The sequence below is a fragment of the Podospora anserina genome, chromosome 1 (genome assembly GCF_000226545.1).
Source record: "Podospora anserina S mat+ genomic DNA chromosome 1, supercontig 4".
In the NCBI taxonomy this organism is placed as follows: Eukaryota; Fungi; Ascomycota; class Sordariomycetes; order Sordariales; family Podosporaceae; genus Podospora; species Podospora anserina.
This window is the reverse complement of record NW_001914853.1, coordinates 1056485-1079538: the sequence shown is the minus strand read 5'-3', so window position 1 is coordinate 1079538 and position 23054 is coordinate 1056485. Positions and strand designations below refer to the sequence as shown.

Genomic DNA, 23054 nt, shown 5'->3' with positions numbered 1-23054 from the left:
CCCCCGGCGCCACTGCGAAGCGCGCACGTACGATCGTCGAATTGTCACTGCCGCTAAACTACTGCGCCCGAGGGGAGCTCGTTCGCTTGCTGAGCCAGCACCCGAAGGGTCTGTGTGATATCTTTCAATCGCTCTATCATCAAGTCCCCGATCTGCAAGCCCCGTTGGACGAAATCTCGGGAACGACCGGTGTCTTCGCGACAGTCTGCGCCGAGAGGGCCTCTCGTGGGTGAGACCGCCTTGTGTGGGGGAGATTGGAGAAGGCAGAGAGAGGAAAAAGAAACCAAAGATCCACCGCGGAAACGAGATCTCGAAGTCGACAGCGGGAGAAACCAAAAAGAAAACAAAAATTGTTGATTGGAAGCCGCAGAACAAGCCAGCCACAAAGGGGAACTTGGTCGCGCTTGGTGGGACACCTGTACACACACACCACCACCACCACCGCCACCACCACAGCTCGCAGAACGCTGCTGGCTCTCTTGTCCCGTTCTGCTGGTCGATCACTGCCCGCCAGACACAGCTGCTGGTCTCGCAGCTTCGAAACTTGACCTACCCACTATCCCGAATCGGGCCTCCACCATGGCACCCATGACACCCCGACTCAAGATCCTATCAGGTCAGTAGCCCATCCACCGGCGCCAGTTGCAATTGGAGCTGCGCCGTCTCGTCCTGTTTCTTGTCCCTCTGTCTCCATTCCCCTCCTGTGCACCCCATCCCCGTCTTCAGCCTAGTGTCACCTCAATTCCCGGGACGGGAGCCCAAAAAGAGTGGGCATCGCTTCTCTGGCGTTCCCCTCGTCCAACTTTCTTCCCCCTGACACCCTTCCCGTTGTCCACCACCACCACCACCACACTCGTTTTCTTTCCCCGACCCCCGACCCTCTTCCCAGAAAAACAAAAAGAACAGACTGCCCAACGGATTGCTGCACATGTGTTCTAGCCAGAGCAGCCAGACATGTCGGACTATGAGCTGATGAATGTTGTCACAGTCGGTGGGAATCCGGTTTCTGCCTTCTTATCATGGAGGCTCCAAGCGACTAATGCCTGCGACGTCACCCTCGTGTGGAAAACGGGCTACGAGCATGTGTCGCAATACGGCATCTCGTTCAAGTAAGCACCTACCTCTCACCCACGCAGCCGCCCTGCCAACCTCTTTGCTTGACGCATGCGTGCGATGATGTGTATGCTAACGGTCCTGCGCCCAGATCTCTCGTTTTTGGGAACGAGCGGTTTAAGCCCCGTCATGGTATGCAACTTCTTTTTTCTACGCTCCACCCCATTGATGAGCGCTCCCCACCAGCGACCGACCAGTCTGTTTTTCATTTGCTAAAACGTGGAATTGATATACAGTCGTCCGGACGCCAGAGGAGGCTGCTACACGCAGGGAGGGAGCTTTCGACTACGTCATCCTCTGTATTAAAGCTCTCCCCGATGTCTACGACCTCGCTTCGGTGATCGATTCAGTTGTGACGCCTCAACATACCTGCATCCTCGTGAACACAACCCACGCACTCGGACTCGAATCGGCTATAGAGGAACGGTTCCCGACAAACGTAGTGCTCTCACTCGTTTGCGGCGCTGACTTGGCCCAACTTGGCGGAAGCGAATTCGAGCACAAGGGGTCGGCCGAACTATGGGTTGGTCCTGCCAACAAGAACCCCAACATTCCGCCCACGATCCAAGAGGATATGGCACAGGCTCTGGCCATGACTTTGAGCACCGGCCAGGTCGATTGCAAGGTGTCGCCTAATATTCGACAGCAGCAATACGAACGAGTTATTGGGTAAGTCTTGGGGACGCTGATGAGCTGGAGGCATATCAGTTGGTGACTAACTGTGATGTAGCCCGATTGCATTTCACCCACTGACGGTCTTGTTCGAAACGCCCAGCTATGCCGCGTTACTCGACAAGGTTGGGGTGCCCAAGCTGGTGTCCGACATTATCGACGAGATGTTGGCGCTCGCGGACGCGCAGGGCTGTAAGTTCCCTCCTGAATTCAAGCAGAGCACGATCGACGAATTTGCCAGAAATGGGGCCGAAAACATCATGTGGCAAGACTACATTGCACGACGTCCCATGGAAATCGAGACGTATCTTGGATCGCCCATGAGGCTATCGCAAGAAACTGGAGTCGCAGTTCCCCGGATTGAAACGCTTTACGCCATCCTCCACAATCTCAACTTGGTCAATCGCAACCGGCCGAAAGGTGACGCCACAATGGCGCCAGCGCAGCCAGGCTCACCGTCTGCTACGCCTTCCCCACTGCCCCGGATGTCTCAAGGTCCACCCCGACCGATGCCGAACGGTATGCCCAACGGGAACGGTATGCCTCCTGGCCGGCCACGTCCAAGAATTCCTTCGCAAATGGGCCCTCCCGGACCTGGAATGCGCCGGCCACCACCGCCCATGAACGGAGGTCCACCAAACGGTTACGGACGTCCGCCTAATGGAATGCCGCCAAATGGAATGGGGCCAAACTCACGTGTGCCCTCGAGGCGAGGTTCGATGGAAGGAACGGATCTGGAAGAGTTCAGCCACTTGGTGGTCTATGATGATATCCCCGAGGGGAGCGAAAATGGCTATTCTGGTACTTCACCACAAGACCTTGCCATCAGGGAAAGAGAGCTTCAGCTTCGGCAACGAGAACTTGCGTTAAGGGAGCAGGAGATGAGACTTAGGCGCGCTGCCGCTGGTATCGGACCTGGACCTGGACCCGGACCCGGCCCCGGCCCCGGCCCACGAAGAGGGCCGCCACCACAAAGGCCCCCTCCGGGTGGCATGTACGATGACGACGACGAGGACGGAGAAGACTACTTCGACCCCACGCCGATGGCCCCCATGATCGATCCTGATAACTTCGACATGATGAGCGTCACGTCAAAGAAGAATAGGAAAGCGCCTAGCAATGCCGCCCAGTTCCGCCAAAACCCAGAGGCAGACTCAATACCGTCAACCCGCAGCAGGTTCCGGCCTAGCTTTGGACGCAACCGTTCAAGTCAAGTCATGACACCCGCCATTTCGAACTTGCACGAAAACATCTTGGACGATCCTCTGCTGGGCTTTACGTCTAACCGCTACGGTAACGTGGATCGAGGGGCCATGCACGCAGGTTCGAGGGCCAATTCTCTGACTGCTGCTCGTCTCGATGAATTGCAGTACAATCAGGGAGGGCCCCCACCTATGGGCATGAATGGCAGCGTACGGCGTGCCAGCCAGTCTCCAGGAAACCCCTACACCCCATCGGTGCGTGGCGGGACCAACAAGGGACGACCATCACCACCAAATGGCTATGCTGGACCGCCAATCAACGGAAGGCCATCACCTCCGGATGGTGTGCGACAACCCATGCCCCGATACCCACCCGGTCACGGAAACATGGTTGCGCCACAACAGGTGGAACAGCACGCTGGGGTGAGCGCCCTCCAACCGCCAAAGACTAAAACTGTGCGAAGTCTGACCGGTAGTGCGAGTGCTAGCGCGGGCAGTGGTGATTCCACTCACCTTGATTCAGAGCCATCAGCTGCCAGCAGTCAGAGCAGCCTAGGCCCCCGTCCTCCGATTGGAGTGCGTTAAGAGGCTGGTGTTGGATATGAGGGAGCACCCATCCAATGGGGCACATAAGCTCCTCACCTTTGCGTCACCTCCCACGAACCCATGAGCCGAGCTGAGGCAAGACGATCGAAGGGAAGAAGACAGTTTTGGTCTAGAGAGGGAGGAAGAAGTTGAACATCTACACACGACACACAAAGTCACAACATTGCAACAACAACATATTAAGCGAGCGAAAGGAACGGGGAGGGGAGCAAAGCTTCGAGATGGAATTCGTTCTCACGGGTTAGGAAATGATACGAACATTACACAGGTTTTATACACACATGTTTTTTCTATGGTCTAGAGAGTTGGGAGTGGCGGGAGAACCCGTGTTGTGTGTGTGTGTGTCGTGTTGTGGGAAGGGCAAGAAGTGGGAAATATTTTTGGACTATTCTTTGACTTTTTCTTTTGACACACAACACTCAGATTCTCAATCACACATGGCGAACGCGCGTACAAAAATCAAATTAATGTTAGTTTTTCTTTGTGTTTTTTTCTTCTTTTTCTTTTGTGTGTTTCTAGTATCGCATTTTTTGATGGGAAGGAAGAGAGTGAGGAGGGGTGGATACAAAAACGAGGAGGGGAGGTGGAGGGGAAATGGTGAAGAGTGCGGGAGGTTGGGTTGAAATTGTGTAAGAGAGAAGAGAGAGTTGAGTGAGAGAAAGAGACAAAGTACATATGACAACTTTTTTTCCTTTTGGTCGACGTTACTTTTTTTTTTCTGTCTGTGTGTTTCAACGGTGTGTGTGCTTTAGGGGGTAAGGGAGGACGATAATGCAATGTTTATTGGTGGTAAATTCATTCCGCAGCTACGAGCATTGTTTTGTTGTGGGCTATCAGAGGGCGGCAGTTTGTCTTTTGGGGTCTTTGATTCAAGGAGGGATGTAATACCTACCTACCCAGAGAAGGGGCCGGGGGGGAGAGGAGGGAAGCGTGCGGACACACAGAAGTAAAAGGAGGAAGGAAGGGCTTGCCGAAGAAGTTGGATGGTAAATACAAAGCATTACAATGGTTGAAGATTGAAACACATACTGGTCATGGATTCTAGCTATTTTGAGTTGATATGTGTTTGGTGCTGTTGATCCTGTGGCGAGAGGCTTCCAAACACTCAGGAACTCGGAAATTATTCAACAAGTAGGTGTAGAGCCAGCTCGGTTACGTCTGTTGAAAGGGTTCATTATCCCACCAAGGTTGGCTGGTTGACGACGAAGCGGTCTGAGCGTATGATCTGATCATTGAGGGGATCTACTGCTGCTGCCATAGAACAGCAACAAGCCACGGAAACTAAGAATTAGCTTGACGTTGTCCGCCTCGGGAGACGGGCATGAGGCGGGGGAGCAGATACGGGAGCAAAGAGGGCGTTATTCTTGTTGATGTTGTTATGCTGTGTTGAAGAGTACTGCATGGAAGTTGCTATGATCTCCTCGGGATTCCATTGTGTGGTGTCTCGTCTGAATTCTCAGGTGTGATGAAGTCATGGATGATAGGGTTCTTCCAGATCGAAAACAAGAGGCATATCTCGAGTATGCTATCAGTCGAAATCCGAGCCTCCAGACTGAAGCCTCTCTCAAGTCATCTATCTATCTCCGTAAGTCCAAGGCATTGAATCGCCCAGGCAGTGCTGTTGCTGCTATAACCCCCCAAAGCTACCCCGCCAAAAACGCGTTTGACAACGCCCTGCGGCCCCGCTCTCGTGTTAAGGGCTTTTTGTTCCATCCGCATCACTGAACAACACGCGTGCTTGGGATTCCCATCCATACAAAATCCCACATTGAAATATCACAACGTAACCCGCTACTATAGCGGTGGGCCCACTTTGGACTTCTTTATTTCCTTTCGTCCTTTGCCTACCTAGCCATCAGACCACCTGCATATCAGTCCACAACAGCACACACCATGGCATCACGAGGCTACGGCAGCGCCCCCACACAAACACGCCAGTCTATGGCTTCATCTGGGGGGGCTGTTAAAGCTAGGCAACTGGTTTGTTTACATTCTCTGTCCTTGATATTGTGATATTTGATGCTGATACTAACACCACCCAGGCCCAACTCCAACAACAACTAGCCCAGCTTTCCAACAACCTCGCCGACACTGAGAACCTCCTCCGTATGACCAGCGTACAGGCCGAGTCCATGCGCGGACTGGGAAGTTGGCATGCGGGGTTGTGAGTAACCCTACTTGGCTTTGGTGTACTTTACATACAGTTGAAACTGACAGACATCCGCTCGTCGTTGTCGGATCACAGATTCATGGCCGCGAGTAAAGTCCTCGGGGAGGAGTCGGTGCAACAGAACCAGCAGCAGGGAGGAGGCGGCGGCGGCGGCGACGGACCAAACTGAAGGACCGGCGGGTAGGTGCAGGTTCTGAGACAATGCGGGTGGTTTGCTGGGATGAGGTTCTGTCGTATGGCGACAGAAGACGCGTGGCTCGACTGTTTGGTGGGCAGCATGGTTACTGCTGTGTAGATAGAGACGAATGATAGCAGGTGCTTGGTGGTGGAACGACTGATATCCGATGCCTTGCAGTTTGTTGACGGTGGCACTGGAAAGTTGGTGTCCTTGAACGCTGAGAGCTTCTGGTCTGATCACCTGGGTAGTACCATGCTGGTGTTTCTGAGGACCATGTTGAAGGATATCGAGGGCACCTGGGGATTCGAGACGACATCTCCTCATCGGTTTTGCTGTCTGACATGGCACCTAGGCCTTGAATATGTCCCTCATCTACAAGAAGCAAGCCAATGCATCCCCGAGGAAATTATAAACTGACATTCAAGTTCGGAATTCTTCATCCAGTTTGGTCCATCATGTCTGGTTCATCGGGGGTCGCAACCGGCCTCTCTGTCTTTCTCTTTGTCCTCTTGGTGCACACTGGATACCTTCTCTCCCTGCCGCAAGCATGGCACTTGCGAACCAAAATATCGGCCCATGGCTTCCTACCTCCCTTACTCTTGTTCTCGATTCCCGAAGTGCAAGACTCCCCGTCAATGAGGACCGAGTCACAGAACTTGCAGATGCTCTGCTTTACTGCTGGGTTCAATCGAATCCGGCTCTTCAGGGACACAGCGCGCAAGTCAGTGGCTAGACGTCTTCCAGCACCTTGAAGTGGTGGGTTTTGATCCTGGTTGAGCTCTGAGATATTGGAACCATCACCGTCCAGAGTTGCTGTCGAGAGGAAAACGGCTGCTTGCTGAAGAAATGATAGTCGAGAATAGATGGCCTTGTTTTGCACCCCGCCGCCACCATTTTTTGCCTTTGCCATAATGAAAGGAAATTGGAATGAAGGTCGAGTTGTCTTTTCTTTTTATCACGATTGTTTGTGAATGTCAACTGACACAGAAAAAGCTTGCCCAGCCAAGAAGGCCAAGTGAAGTGAATTCGGACTGTCACAGGGTGGCCTGTGCTCTGACGGTTCCGTTGGCCCCACCAGCGCCCAGTGCACGGGCCAAGCGGCACCTTTCCGGCTCTGGCTAAGCCACTCGTGGTTAGAGCTGATTGCGGTCAGGTTTTGAGGCTGTGCGTGCTGCTTGACCTCCAACCTTATTTTCGCCTTTCTGCTCCCTCCCTTCCTTTTCTGACATCCTCTTCTCATCAACGCGCCAACCCCTCGCCATCTGATAGTCTTGGTATTCATCACCAACGCGCGCCTTTTTCTTCTCACCTTGCGACTTTCCACTCGGTGATTTATTTTCTTCACCAGACGCGACTCTTCCTGACGACTTTTGGCGCCATCGCCTCTTTTGTTTTCACGACAAGCCTTGCGACCGTTTCCAGTTTTCGCCAAATAACTAGCCAACATGTCTGCTGAGGAGGATCTCATCGACTACTCCGACGACGAGCTCAACCAAGAGACCACCGCTCCCGCTTCCAACGGCAAGAAGGCGGATGCCGCTGCTGCCCAAAATGTCGACAAGAAGGGTTCCTATGTCGGTATTCACTCGACTGGTTTCCGCGACTTTCTGTTGAAGCCTGAACTTCTCCGTGCGATTGCCGATTGCGGTTTCGAACATCCCTCGGAGGGTTAGTGACCAAATCTCATCCCCAGCATCCCGTTATTCCTTCCTATCATCACGGGTCCGTCCATCTCGCAAGCAAAGGCAAAGCTACGCAAAGCAATTTTTGAAACAAGACTATCATCGGATGGAGCTATTGGTTGGCGCGCCGTCGACGCGCTTTGCGCAAGCACCTGGTGACTCTTCACCATGCGACCGTCAGACCGCTCGGGGTCGCCCCCGAGCGGCAAAACCATGCTTCTGGAAAATCCAATGAGCTCTTGCGCAAGAGAAACCTCTCATAGATGGCCTCGGCTGTCGCGCTTGGGTTGAGTCGGCGCTTGGAAAGCGACAAGGTTGCTTCATTGCTCACTCGAGCTCCATACCTCGAACTCCTTCGGGAGGTTTCACAATGGGACCTTGTTCCCCCGTCTCCATCATCCATTGGCCTTTGGTCGTGGTTTTCGCGGATGCGTGGGAACGTCGTTGCCGTGACAGGTGGTCGCGTTTTCCGCATCTCGCTCAGCTGGTCTCGGGGCACACCTTGGTTTGGAAGGAGAAGATTGGTGGTGTAGGAGGAGGAGTGGTCGACATGTCTTTGCTGCGACGATGGACGGGCTTCTGATGAACCTTCCCACACATCGTTCTGTCCAAATTTGCGTATCCAGTTCTAATCCGATGCCCGACTACAGTTCAACAGACCACCATTCCCCAGGCTATGCTTGGTGGTGACATCATCTGCCAGGCCAAGTCCGGTCTCGGTAAGACTGCCGTCTTCGTCCTCACGACCCTCCAGCAGGTCGAGCCTGTTGCCGGCGAGTGCTCCGTGTTGGTTATGTGCCACACCCGTGAGCTGGCCTTCCAGATTCGCAACGAGTACAACCGCTTCAGCAAGTACATGCCCGACATCAAGACCGGCGTCTTCTACGGTGGTACTCCTATCCAGAAGGATGCCGAGATACTCAAGAACAAGGATACCCACCCCCACATCATTGTCGGCACACCTGGCCGCTTGAACGCCCTTGTCCGCGACAAGCACCTCCGTCTTGGCAGTGTCAGAATGTTCGTCCTCGATGAGTGCGACAAGATGCTTGATCAGATTGGTAAGGCGATTATCATTTGGGGTTTTTTTTGGGCCAAACCGCTAATAATCTATCAGACATGCGCCGTGACGTGCAGGAGATCTTCCGTGCTACTCCTCAGCAGAAGCAGGTGATGATGTTTTCGGCCACTTTGTCCGACGAGATCAAGCCCATTTGCCGGAAGTTCATGCAGAACCCCACCGAGCACTACGTCGATGAGGACACCAAGTTGACGCTCCACGGCTTGCAGCAGTACTATCTTGCCCTTGAAGAGAGGGAGAAGAACCGTAAGCTGAACGAGCTCCTGGACGACCTCCAGTTCAACCAGGTCATCATCTTCGTCAAAAGCACCCTGCGCGCTACCGAGCTGGATAAGCTCCTCCGCGAGTGCAACTTCCCTTCGATTGCCGTCCACTCCGGTGTCAGCCAAGAGGAGCGTATCAAGAGATACAAAGAGTTCAAGGAGTTCAACAAGCGTATCTGCGTGGCCACCGACGTTTTCGGCCGTGGTATCGATATCGAGCGGATCAACCTCGCTATCAACTACGACATGCCCGCTGATGCCGATTCCTACCTCCACCGTGTCGGTCGTGCTGGACGTTTCGGTACCAAGGGTCTCGCCATCTCCTTCGTGACCACCGAGCAGGACAAGGAGGTCCTCCAAGCCATTGAGAAACGCTTCGAGGTCGCTCTTCCGTACGTAATACCTTCCTAGTCAACTTCCGGAATTGTCTGCTAACTGTTTACTAGTGAGTTCCCCAAGGAGGGTATTGATGCCTCCACCTACATGGCCTCTTAGATGAGTTGTTGGTGTTTGTTGAGCTTGGCCCTGGCATACCACTTCTCACTTTTAATTAGTTTGGCGATTGCTTTTTCCTCTTTTTTTTTCTGAAACGGCGGATATGGTTGCAAAGGGAAAAGCATCAAAAGTGGCAGAATATATGCAGCAAGTGCCCAATAGGTGGTTTAGTTTTGTATGATTAGTACCAGACCATTGATTATCGCCATGCTTTCAGAAACAGCTTCTCTCTTGCTGGTGCTCATGCTGAGTTGGTGTCAACATCAATTGCTGCATGAGGGGAGACACATCGCCACTGGTTGTTATTGGAACACTGCATTATATCGCTTTGTCTCAAGTAAAGGGGTGGTGGGATGCGTTTCGTCTTGGGGTGGCCGAACTGGTTTGGGTTGGGAGGCTCGTATACATCCTCGGTAGTTAGTTACCTTGCTCAATGGATATGTTCTGTTCTCCTATCTGGCAATGATTGTTACATTGTTGGCGACTAGAGTTCTGACACCGTCCTAGATTTTCTCCATGTGGTATGACGGTTGGTGTTTGTTGGCCTTGAGCTGCCCAATTGTAACTCCTTGTCAGGATGATTCATCGTCAATCGTAAGTCAAGTCCCCCCCCCCCCGCCCCCGTCTTGTATTGTTGTTTTGACTCTACTTTTTGCCTGAAGCTTTCGTGATTAAGGAGCAAGTCTCGCCGTCGGTGCCCAACAACCCAACAGCAGTCAGCTGGGAGTGATAAGTCTTGTGAATAATGATCACGACTTTCAATCGCGATAGGTAGGTGTTTTTTTATTACGCCGTATGCGTCATACAAGCATGAGTAACTGTGATGATGGCGAATGTTTGTGACCACACAGGCTTGACTCATCCGGGGGCTTGTGTTTGTCTCCATCTTACCTTGGTAGGTAGGTATCTGATCGTGGGGAGCTATTTCGAGCACCTAGGTATGGGCTCGCGGGTTATGACTTGCCGGATACCCCTCCTTGATGTATCTACATGTTGCTGGTGAATTGGCAGAGACTAATAGGGGGGTATGACTCTGGGCTGGTAAGGTAGGTGTCGTGGTCAGGGGGGAATATTGTCGAGTAACTAGGTGTATACTTTGTGGATTATGTCGTGTTGAGAAGACTGTCCCGAAACAATGTCACTATTGCAGTTTCAAGTCTGGGGGGTGATGATCTGTAACATTGCATTAGGCATCTTTCCACTTTTGGCTGGCCGGATAGAATGAGAGTCGGTCTACCCCTTTCGGTTCCTTGTGAGGGGGGCATATGCACGAGATCATTACTTGGCTGGTCACGGCGAGCAAGAACGGTGTACTTCTTTTGGGGTCTGGTGCACCTCCATTGAAGTGTGGGTGTCATGCAAGTTTATTACGATGGACCGAACTTACCCTGAGTATCAAACTCTTGGTCATCGGATTGATGATGATAGCTGCTCGTTCATGACTTGGGCAAGGAAGCAGAACATGGAGATCAAGCATGAGTGAGTAAACATATCCACGATGACTTTAAGCAGCCACAAGGTACTTTGGTTGATAACATGTTTATTCTAGTTGTGGGATCACCTGCCGGTAGCTACCCCTTACAAAGTGAGGATGTGGGTGAGTGAGGCAGGTATGATTCATAGCTACCTAAGGTACCTGGCATAATCATCATGATTTGTTTCCACCCTAGCAGAGCTTCACCGAATCATCCTCACAAGCTCTGAGTTCCAATATTAGATACTTATCCAAACACGGGCTTGTTCTCATCAGAGTGCAGTAATCTACCCCTCTTACGTGCCTATGTGTCTTGTTGGCAAAGCCTTATGATGACCACATCATCATACATGGCCTTCAGACTGACGGTCAACAAAGCACACTCATTTCCATCTAAATGACGAGCCTTGGCCCCCATGGTTGGCCTCTCTGACCCTACCTTTGCCGGCTTGTAAAGTGTGTATGGGTCACGAACATGGCCTCCCCCATGTTTCCACCACGGCTCAGCAGCGGCAAGGCGGCCGATCTGTCTACGACCTCCTCATACATAACACTCTTGCCGAATGGAAAGAGTGTTTGTTTGTTTGTTTGTGGCACCATGATACCATACCATATCATTGGGTAGTTTGTGTGAGGTGATATGGGTATCACTTCTTGGTCGAGTGCTGTCATTCCACCGGGAGCCAATAGGTAAAGAATGTTTGCCGAGCTGTTTCTACGATCTAGGGCAATGTAGGGGGCCAGAGGTATGTAACCTGTTGATTATCACAGGGCTGGGGTTGTGAACGACCGGCATGTTTGTTGTGGAGGACACAGAGCGGGAAGACGGGCAAGGCAGGTGAGGCAGTCTGTGTGAGGGTGATCGTACTCGGGTTGAGGCAGGCTGTTGAAAACGTCATGAGGTATGTGACTGGTTTTGTGTGAGGCCTCATGGTGAGCTTGCTTCACCTTGCCTCACCTTGTTGCCTGTCTGCCTGCTTGTCATCTCATATCTCGAGCGTGATTATCATGCCTGGCAGTTGAGATATGGGGGAAATGAAAGTGAAGCCAGATCAAAAGGCCTACACATGATGGCCACAGAATGAAGGCAGATTGTATGACTGAGTGAACGAAAAACTATGCACGAGCGAGTGACTGGCCACCTGTATGACTGTGACGAAGTAAATAGCCCGCACCGAATGAGGCTCTTGCTCATGTGTAAAGTGAAATCCTCACAACTTCCCGCTATCATCATCAGCAAGGCTCGATCAGATGCGAGCTCGTATGCGAGCTTGACCCCAGGTCAATGTGTCCTCTGTGTGACTATCGTGTCCTTCATGGTCAGATACGTGCACAACGCCGCGAATGGCAAGATCCCACATCACAAGCAAGGTTCCGATGTGGCAATAAGCTAGCTGTGATGAATGAAGTGAACAAGTGACTTCACTCTAGTGACGGAGGCAAATCACGGCAAGCCCATTCCCCCACCTCACCTTAACCCCCCTCACCTCACCTTCGAAATTTCACTCACTATTGTCGTAAGCCAACTGCGCCGCGTTCAAACTCTCGCACTTTCCAAACCCAGAAAATAAGAGCTTTCCGATCGATCGGGCCAGAATTCCACCAACAGCAGCTCCGGTAAGTTTCGGCTTACCTTCCTTCCCCTCCCATCCTCATACTCAACGCCCCCTCGGCGCCCCTCGTGAGAGTTTCAAAGCTTGAAATCACATGAGATACCCATCCCCTCAGAAACCAAGTAGGTAGGGATCAAGGTTAAAAGATTGAGCGAGAATGACAGGCTCTCAACCGCCACATTCTTCGTATCCTACGCTCAAGGGCAAATGTGGGCAAAATCCACTGCTGATTTTTCGTGAAGGATGGTTGGATGACCAAGCCCGTAATGGTGTGTAGCTCACCTGCCCTTTTGCGTTGCCTCACTTAGCTTGTACCACAACTGCTGCTAAATGATCACCTACCTTCCCCTTCGACTCAAATCTCCGATGGCTCAAGTTCGTAATATCTAATCCCCTATCTGTGATTCGCCTCCCAGTTTGGTTCCGGTTTCCAGCCCTATTTCTCATGTGTGTAGTTCATCATGGTCTTCGTCGAGGCCAGTTGTCACGTTGGCTACCCATACAACCAAGACAACAGCCTCACATCCGAGATCCCATAGTTGAACCTGTCCCGATCTTCCCGACGGAGTTTCTGGTCATAACTGGTGTTGCTCTGCAGTACGAACGAGGTCAAAAGTGGAACCAACCCCCAAATCCCACTGCTGCCTTGGCCCCACACTTTTGTTGCCTGTGCCTGTTTGATGAACCGCATCTCATGCTCTCTTTCCTCCAACCTCCATCCAAAATAGGCGGCAGTGTCCTTTTGAATTGTACTATTTCCCTCGGCAAGACAAAGCGCGATCGGGGAGTCCGCAATGCAAGCCTTTTTTATTTATTTATTTATTTTTTTGAAACTTGATGGTGGATGTGAAAGCTGGTCGGTAGTTCACCGGGTCCCTCACCCATCCCCGTCCCCGCGATCGTCATCCTTCGGCCGAGAGAGAGCGAATGAACGATGACAGGTTCCGAACCACCGAGATAAATGTGGGGCATCAATTTTCCCAAGCAAACCACACAGCAACAACACCAGACTGGGAAGGGTTTTTCCCCAATAACTTGTTTGACAAAGACTCAGCCTCAAATTTATGACGAAGCCGAGGAGGAGCAGGAGGAGCAGGAGGAGCAGGAGGAGGAGGACCCTGTGGAAAGCCAAGAGCAATATTCCATATCATCATCATCTCACGGTCTCCGTGGTCGGTGGCTGACTCAAACCTTTTGAATTACCACTCACCACCATCTTTTAGCTCCCTCCCATTCACGATGCTGCTCTCCGGCCTCGGGAAATCCGAGCAGTGTTATTGGCTTGTCAAAGACAAGCCAAGTACCGGGCAAAGAGCTGAATAGAAGGTCTTGGTCGAGGGGATGATCAGTCTTGCAGGTGGTGACTCTTGTCGCCGGACGAGGCCAGCCGAGTCAATAATTGTTGCGGAGCCCCCCCTTCAGCTTCAGCTTAGATCTCTCCCGTCTTTCGCCTTGGAAAGGCTTCTTTGGCCATCATGGTGTTTCCAGAGAGCCCGGTTGGTGTGGAGCATCACGATGATGAGCAAGTCGGATCTGAGCCTTGGCGGTTATTCGAGGCACCCGAAGCAGGTAAACTTAGCCCGGCGCCGCCCGCGACAATATCTCTAGATTGTTACCGGGTGGTTATTGTCCAGGCAACCTACAGGGGAAGGCTCTCGTAAGAGTAGGTATGGCAATATGTGCAAATGTGGAATGATTTCGAGATCAGCAACCTACAAGACTGATCTGCTAGCTGTGACCGCCTCACAAGCGCCCCCAACCGGGTATCACACAAGACACTCAGCCGCTGGGCCGCGCGGTAAGAAACCCCGCCGCACGGAGACGGGAACAGCAGCAGCATGTGAATTCTGCAGCGGGTTTGATCCCGTGAGATGCTTAACAGCTGACGACAACGCGATTTCCATGATATCGCCGAGAGCAATTCATCCTATCGGCGACCGAGATGTTGGATCTCCATACACATGAACGGCTGGTGCCGGTGATTCCATAGTGTATTATCGCATCAGCCCTCTAGTGTTGGCAGGGACCGAGACAAAAGATCCGATATCGCGGGTCATGTGTTGACTTTTGGTAAGGAAGTTGTGATCTTTGGAGTTGAGTCATGGTGGAGGAAAGTCTGGGCGGGGCTAAACCAGAGGTTTCCAGCTCGTCTCGACCTCTTGAGAACCGGTCATTAACTAAAGCAAAGATAAAACTTGCCGAAGGCGTGATCAGCGTACGCAACAAGCGAATGGCCGAGAACGGCGTGAAGTGCGAAAAAGCAACACTTGTGATGATTCCCCCTGGTCCTTCTGCCTTGCGAGAAGGCACTGGCAGTGGAGTGCTTGGACGTTGGGTTGCTCTGCATCAAGAACGGGCGTCTCATGGCGAGCCACTTTCACGACTCTCTTTTGGTGTCATGGTGACAGCCTTGAGGGGCGGGGTGAAGTTAGTTCCCACTGTGATTGGGCAACGGTTGAGGTGCGACAAGGCCAAATCTTGCGGTCAGGCCTGATAGAAAGAAAAACTTTGAGGGTTGTGTTACGCGCCCAGGCCAGCCATCCATGCGAACTGTGCCAACACAGCGCCGGATGGAAGGCAGATAGGCGTCGTCGAAGGAGCTGGGTCGTCTGGCCATCGAGTGTCTCGGTGGGGGTTTGGTGATGTGTGCAGGACAGCACTGCATCACTTGGTACAGCTATGAGTTATATGGCGATATATGGCGACGAATGAGAGGCAGATCTTGAGGTTGGCAAAGGGAGCCAACACCTTCAACAGCCAGTGGCCACTGTGCAAGTGGACACGGCCGACTTGCGCAACCCACGATGAACGAAGCCATCATGAAGCCCATAACTCTCCAAGGTAGCGGTGGCATTCGTTCGTCCAGACAAGACGATATTCTTGTTTCTTGGTTGCAAAAAGTGGTTGACCATGTACATAGTACCCCGACTGGCTGTGAGAGGGGGCATTGATGGGGCTTGAGACTCCCGAGCACAGCCTTTTGCGGGGAACCCAGGACATGGCCATTTTTGGACTCAACACATGATCGACAAACATTTGTATCAAGACCCGAGAGAGTCATACTTGGGAAGTCGTATCGAGGCTTCTGAATATCTGGAGATTTCATTCCTGTCCGGAGGCATGAAACGGTCTCCAGACCTCCCGGAGATGCCCTGGTGGTAGCATGGTGGAGCGACTTCATTCTAGAAGGTCTGGGCGCCGGTAGTGACGGGACGGGAGAGCACCGATACGATTGCGCAACTGTAGCAGATAAGCTGCAAGTGTTCAAGCAATCTTGAGAACAGGCTAGACTTGTGATGTGATCATGGACCTAGATGATTGCTGGGTAGGTTACTAACGGGATATGGAGTTTGGCTGTGTAAATGCCTGGTCAAAGATAAATTTAGGGACACTGAACTGATGGGGAGGGACGCGGCTGTGAGTGCGAGCGATCAATGAACATGCGTCACTGCCTTGGAGGGTTTCTCCGTAGCGTGCACTGGGCCAACGAGAAACGGACTCTGTCTATTGCCGGTCGCCGACCATCCAGTTTTCCGAGTCGATGGTAGGAAATGCGGGCCCAAATCATGACTGACCGCAATGCCAGGTTTACGTCTCTTGGAGAATGATTTATGAACATCCAAATCATAAAACAGATGCCTCTCTTCTCACCCATATTGGGCATCATTTGAATCTCCATGAAGGAGGGGTGTTGCATTCACTGACACACCTCTCGGTGGTCGCGAAAGACTTGGTGGTGTTCGAGACTGCCGTTCCGACCAACCCTTGTCAGCTGTGCAACACTCCGAACTCAGCTGTGAAAGTGAGTCGACGATGTTTCGCAGCCAAGACTCCCTCACTCATCACTCATGAGGCCTCTCGGTCACTCCCTCCACTGCGGTGAATCAACCAAAGCCCCGAGCATTTCCAATCCACGTTGTAAGATGTCACCATCGCGATGTTATTCTCATGCCACAAGCTTCATTGATGTGAGGTTGTTGCCTCGATCAAGAGCTTGATGAAGGCGGAGGGTGAGAAATGAAAGAAATGATGACTGTGTGGCAGGATCAACACCGTGCTGATGAGTGATGATGCATCCTGCGCCTTTGGTTGCGGGCTAGCTGTTTTGAGAACAGTCCAGGCGCTAGACAGGGGTAATCTGCTTTGTGAGCAACTTGGATGGATGAACTGGCCACGCTCCTGCAACCCAGATTTCCCGCCCCCTTCTGCCATGCAGTAACATAGCCAATCAGGAGATGGGCGATGCCATCTCATCCCTCCTACGGGCGAGTTGAAACTGCAAGAGTGTCTCGCAGAGAGTTGGTGGCCTTGTGAAGAGGGAGGAGGGGCGAGGGATTGGATTTAGGAACTGATGATGGACACTCGAGTCCTCGCGATGATGACCTCTAGGTTGGCCTGGCTGCACGAGAATGGAAGTAAGCTATGGCGCTAGGCGATAAGATAGGGTATATCATAGTTTATTATTCCTCCGTGTTTGAATGTGCTGAGGATGGTGGCGAGGGAAGGCGAGAGGAGGGGATGACGGGGCATAGGAACAGCCACCGATGTTGGCAAATTGTGCTTGCCGTCTTGCTGCAGCCAGAAAGGAGGGGGGACAAAGTGCGAATGCGTCGTGAAAGGAAGTTCTGTCCATGAATGAGTGAAGAACAAAGTGGCTCGTGCAGGCTGTCGATGGAAAAGGTGGGAACATTCGAAGGGTGGGGTTGGTGAAGGGGTGGAGCGTGCATAACAAAGTGGGGAGCAAGGTTGTCTTGTGCATGCGACGGGCTGGTTTGGCAATTCGTTGGCACTTGTGGGCATCTCCCAGTGACCCCAGGGAGTCCCCATTCAAAACTACTCGGCACCCAGGAGCCAGGCCAAAACGCTCCCTTCTCTTCTCTTCCCCATCGAGCAGCCATCATGCTCAATTTCAAGATCTAGGAAGAAGCGACTCTTTGGCAGTCTGCTTGTGAGATCTGGACGGACCATCTCTCCTCACTACTCTTAATTTAATTTGTTACATCTCTACTCTCTAGTATCTTTCCGTTCTCCTGATTGCCTGCCTGTTTGTCTAGCAACGTTTTCTCTTGTTCGCGCGGCATTCGCTTGCACTCTGCGACAAAGGAAAATAGGACCAACAGACATTCCTCCACCGAGTTCATCATCTTTCTTCTCCAGCAGCCCGCAGAGTCAGCCTCTGCGCCGCTCTCATCAACAACAGCCAGCAACCGTCACACACTCACCCCGCTGGCTCTGTGTTTCTCCAATACCGTATACACCACACCATCCCGTCAAAAAAAGAACAAGGAATCCGCCGCCTGTCGAACAAAGGCGAGAAAAAGAGGGAGCTTCGCGAGAACGCTACCTAACCACTCATTTTTTCCCCCTTTTGAGCTGCACAGGCAACTTAACCAGCCCGGTGACTACCAAGTCGCCACAGCCCTTCTGAAAGACCCGTTTTCAGGCTTCCGTTGCTGAGCGCCAGGTCACACCACACAAACCACAGGGGGCACACTGCCAGTTGGGGCCACCTGTTTTCACCTAGCGGCAACAGTCGGTTAGGCCTTCGCCACTCTGAATCTAACGGGAAGAGTCATCCAGACCAGGGGGGCCACCCGTAGCCAGCAGCTTATCTTAGGTCGCCCCAGAAGACACGCGCTTCATAGGAGTCACATTGCCGCTCTCCTCAGGCCGTCGCCATCACCATACTCTCACTTTAAAGAGTCCGTCGGCCTCGCAGCCACACCGCAGTTGGAGAGAGACAGCCGATCGGTACCTGCATAGCCTGCCACTGTCAAGGACCACCTAGTCCACCACGCCTGCATCTTCAGCTACTGCGAATCCGATCGTCGAGTCTCGACCCGCTGTTAGCCATCCACACGATTGCACCCTTACACCAACCACCATCAACAACACCTCGCCTCCCGCCCCTTATGGTACGCAACTAGCTGCCATATAGCCTCAACCACCGCTCTTCCGCTCCAACAAAGCGAAGGGACACACACACGATGCCTCTTGCGAAAAATAACTCTACTCCAGTCGCCGTCTCCGTCCCGTCTACCGGTCTGCTCGTTCGTGAAAAGTTGGCTCTCTTTAGCACCCTGTTTTAGGAGTCTTCTGTCCATTTCGACATTCAAAGTTTGGCAGCAATCTTCAAGATTTGCTGCAGGACTTGCATCTCGTTAATTTCACGATCTGTTCAGCACACTGGTTTAATCGGTAATCACGGCGTGACGGCGACTGGAGGTTGTTGGAAGCACTTCCACCCACCATAACCCAAGATGAAGCTCGACACATACTTGTCCCCCGCATTTATCAACCCCCTTACCTCCCTCCACAATGCCACTTACAACCAACCCTTAGCCGCGTTGGCATCCGCTTCTACCACCTCGATCTGGTCCGACGCATCCTCCCAGCACTCGGACGACAATACCTCCAACGGACCCTCTTCCGACTCCGAATTCAGCGAATCCTGCTTTTCTATTGCGCCCACATCTTCTCAGAGCTCAGTAAGCTCCTTTGGAAGCTACTGCGAGCCAGTCATCAAGAGCTGCGATCCCTGGGTCCGCCAGCAACATGAACAGTATTCTCAGCCCGAATCATGCGCGCCATTGCGCCAGAACCCCCGCCGAACCTCCAACTCTGCGACTTCAAGGACTGGGCGTCCCCCTGCGCTCGTGCGCCAGGCTGACCGGAAGGTCAATTTCGTTGACAACCTCGTCGGTAAGGAATGCGCTTGCCTCATGTAACGGATATATGCTCAACAATGTTGTTCTAGACACTTCGACCCACATGGTCGAAGCCATCTGGCCTACGTCATCGCCAGCTTGCAAAGAGGTGGGCAGCAGTGCTGTGCTCCCGCTGCGCAGTTTCATTCAAGAAACTTTGCGCCGGTCCCGCACCAGCTACTCGACCCTTCAAGTTGCCTTGTACTACCTTGTCCTGATTAGACCTCACGTTCCGAGCCATGATTTCACCATGGAACAGCCCGACAGCAACCGAGAATGCCAGGCCCTCCAATGTGGTCGCCGCATGTTCCTCGCAGCTCTCATCTTGGCGTCCAAGTATCTGCAAGATCGCAACTACTCGGCCCGTGCCTGGAGCAGAATCTCTGGACTCAAAACATCCGAGATCAACCAAAACGAGATGGCATTCATATTGGCTGTGAACTGGAACCTGCACATCACAGAGGAAACCTACAAGAAGTGGTCTGAATCAGTTCTCAAGTTCACACCCCAGCCTCCTTCGCCTCCCAGCCCCTCAGCACAGCGCGTTTACGAACAGCAGTGCGAACAGTTTCAACGGCTTATTCTCAACCTGACGCCCTCGCTCGATAACTTGGAAGAGTTGGCTCCTTGGCTGCGGGCCACTCGGGAGGTATCTATTCAGGCCATCTGCAGCTCCCCTGAGAGTGCCAATCCTTGGGGCGATCTGGATGCGGTTCTCAAGCCACGTTTGGCACCAGTCGTTATGGAGCCAAGTCCTCCTTCGGCATACGTTCCTGGCCGCTTTGCGCCTGCATTAGGCCTGTTGCCTACACCACGCATCACTCCCCAAACTCGTGGATTCAGCACTCCTGCTGTGAGTGCTGCTTCCCAAATTCTTGGAAGAAGTTCATCAATGGGTTTCGCCATGGCCCAAGCCTCCTCCACGTCTGTTGCTCAGACCTTGGATCGGTGGCCCCCCGCTGTCACCTCGTCTCCCATGAACCACCTTCCCCGCAGGTCATCTCTTGCCAACTCGGTCTCGACCGCCTCCTCGCCCGAGTCAATGGTATCGGATTCTTCTCGTCTTTCTCGCTCTTCTTCGATCTCGTCTCTTTCTTCGGTTAACGCGCCGTCAGCCAAATTGGATGCTCAGGCGCGATGCCGGTATGGAAGGTCGTTCAGTGAGAGGATGAGCCTGAAGCCCACCATCGCTTCGGTTCCCGAAGTCTATGAGGAGGGTCATTGTCTGACAGCGTCGCCAGAGTCTTACACCGGCCCGGCGGGTAAGGACTTTTACGATGGCACGCTGGATGCTCAATATGCGTGCAGGCAGCGTGAGATGAATGATGCGGCCATGGCCCTTCAAGAGTTGCAGCGTCAAGCGGTCGATTCTTCGTCAGCTCCGGTCAGAATCGGAACCAAGCGAAGCCGGACCTTTTCAATGGACAATGCCCAGCTGCAGGAGAGTGTGCGTGGATACCTTTCAATGGACTCGACCAACGCCGGTGCCTGGCCCGAGTCGATGGTTCGAGGAAGTCACAAGAGAGTCTGCTGCTCAACCGAGGCGGCTCAGCCGTACATGATCTCTTCGCTTCACCCAGCAGTCGGAGGACCAGGAGGTCCAGGGATGTGGCAGGGAATTCTGCAGTAATTCTTTTACACCACACGTTTCGACAAACACCTTGTTTATTATTTTTGCGTTTCATACGCCAACTGCACATAACGATCATATCAATCAACCAAACCCTTCGCTGTGACACCATTCTTTGTTTCTTTGTCAGTCCCTCGCTAGAGGGAGAAGAAGTGGTAATTCTCGGAAGAGATCAAGTCCCTAGCAGAGGGCTTGGAGATGGCTCAAGGAAAATGGGCAAAAGCGTGTTCTGGGGGTTTTTGCATGCGACATCCTGGATTTGGGGTAAACGGCGACAGGCGAAGGCGGGGAATCATGGTCATTTTTTGATGGCGAACGGTGGTGGGTGTTTTTTTGTGTACGATGTTGTTTGTCGTGCTTTTTCTGTTCTTAAGTCGTTGTTACATACCAGGACACAGTATCTCGCGTCCGAGGGCGCAGAGAGGGGGCGTTGGGAACTATTAGGAGCATAATGGACGGACACTGGGCAGCGGAGAGCTGGACAGCTGCTAACGCCTTTTCTCGTTTAGCAACGAGACTGACGATTTGCAACCGCCAGAACAATTCTCTCTGCATTTAGGCCTGAGGCTTATTGCATCAAACGGAGTTTATAGGAACGCCGTAGGTTTTCTACCAAGACCGAGACCTTCGGGCCCTGAAAGGGACCAAGACGGACAGACTTGATCCTCTTCAAGGAAATCATTCCGACTCGCGACTAGCAGCCGCACAAATACCATGCTATTAGCCAAAATCATCGGAGCTAGCAGCTACCTTTCTGTCTCAAACCGAAGCAATCGTGCCTCCGACGTGTCCTGCCTGCGCTTACCATCAACCCCCTGTTTGGGCGCCCAAATGAGCGACGGTCAGGCAACCGAGCAACTTGCCACAACCATGTATTTGGAGATGGGATCGTTGGTGTGGTAACGACGGGGGTCGATCTGGTTGCTTGCTGTGTCCCTTTGTCCCCAGTTTTTTGCAGCGTTTTTCTCGCGTTCCCATTTTGCATTTCTAACTGGTCCGATCCCAGGAAAATTCCAAGCCCAATGCAATGCGTTCCAAAGTCAACCGATTTCTTACCTAAATTTTCTTGTCCAACCAGCTGGGTTTGTCACGAATCACGATGGCGGCATTCCGGGGCCCGGGTTCCTTCCTTCCCGGGTTGGGTTGGTCGCTCTTCCAGAGTGAGTCATTCGGCGGACTGAGGACCACACCACACCACCACCACAACAAGAGACAGGACACAACACAATTTTCTAAATCCCGTTTCTCCGTTCTGGAACTGGCGGGGCTACCCTAACAGTTGTGGACAAGGGACGGTTGAAATTTGTTGCCGCCGCCATCGCTCATCGGAGAGAATGGAACATAGAAGGGTGACGACAGGGAGGATGGGCATGGCATGGGAGATCTGGGCCCACCTCTGCCTGGCTTATGCTTATGACTGCCTGGATAACATATTGCCACGGCTCTCCATGTTAGGGGAAGGTGGGTGTTTCGATCGTGATCTTGTTGTGATGGGTGACGGACGACAGGTAGGTTAGGTACCGATGTGAGGTAGGTAAGCACCTTGATGAACATGACGCCAAATAAGAATAGATAGCTTGTGAGCGGAGTTTCGGGAGTTTTGGTGTTCAAGTGGAGACGTTGGTTTTGGGAGTATGAGAGGGCATTCGGTTGGTTGGTATGTGAATGCTGTTACAATATTCGTACGTTATTTCGGGTTTGGCATTATCAATTTTGAGCTTTGCCGTAACATGGTGTTGTTTGGTGAAGTGTCAAGGGGTGATGTTTTTGGGTGGTGGTTTACGTATTGGTGGCTATTTGGGTTGAAGGGAGAGGATATATTTGTCACTCAAGATGAAGTACACAGTGTAAGTAAGGAAAGGGTCTGATGAAGGTGGGTTAGAAAGCAGGTTTCTACTGTTGGAAATCTGGTTAGTGAATGACTAGAATTCACAAACGGAGAGGCTGGCGCTTGTGGTTGTGGTGATGGCTACGTTCAGCTTTTGTCTTGGGTTGACTCATCACTTACAGGGTTGGCTCAATAAATGCTTACCAACTCATCAAGCTTTTATAATGCGATGCGACGCAGTAATGCAGAATTACCGGTTCTCATTTGTGAGAAGATATTTTCATGACAACCATCTCAACTTCAATATCAAGATAAGCATACCTCTCACAACTCTCAATAA

General features: G+C 52.3%; 4 protein-coding genes across 4 annotated transcripts; 3 read left to right on the top strand and 1 right to left on the bottom strand.

Annotated features, from left to right (window-relative positions):
• Window positions 1-939: 939 nt before the first annotated feature.
• PODANS_1_17350 (uncharacterized protein) lies at window positions 940-3572 on the top strand (the record flags this gene model as incomplete). The annotated part of the gene is made up of 4 exons (XM_001907150.1): window positions 940-1109; window positions 1205-1245; window positions 1350-1782; window positions 1844-3572. Coding segments are annotated over 4 exons (2373 nt in total), but the record flags the coding sequence as incomplete, so codon positions are not given.
• Window positions 3573-6377: 2805 nt separating this feature from the next.
• PODANS_1_17340 (uncharacterized protein) lies at window positions 6378-6851 on the bottom strand (the record flags this gene model as incomplete). Its single annotated transcript, XM_001907149.1, has 1 exon — window positions 6378-6851. One exon carries the CDS (start codon window positions 6849-6851, stop codon window positions 6378-6380), a length of 474 nt encoding a protein of 157 aa, XP_001907184.1.
• Window positions 6852-7386: 535 nt separating this feature from the next.
• Window positions 7387-9462, top strand: PODANS_1_17330 (uncharacterized protein; the record flags this gene model as incomplete). The annotated part of the gene is made up of 4 exons (XM_001907148.1): window positions 7387-7609; window positions 8274-8684; window positions 8741-9359; window positions 9414-9462. The coding sequence occupies 4 exons, from the start codon at window positions 7387-7389 to the stop codon at window positions 9460-9462; spliced, it is 1302 nt and encodes a 433-aa protein (XP_001907183.1).
• A 9347-nt stretch (window positions 9463-18809) lies between these two features.
• PODANS_1_17320 (uncharacterized protein) lies at window positions 18810-20886 on the top strand (the record flags this gene model as incomplete). The annotated part of the gene is made up of 2 exons (XM_001907147.1): window positions 18810-19251; window positions 19307-20886. The coding sequence occupies 2 exons, from the start codon at window positions 18810-18812 to the stop codon at window positions 20884-20886; spliced, it is 2022 nt and encodes a 673-aa protein (XP_001907182.1).
• Between the last annotated feature and the right edge of the window lie 2168 nt (window positions 20887-23054).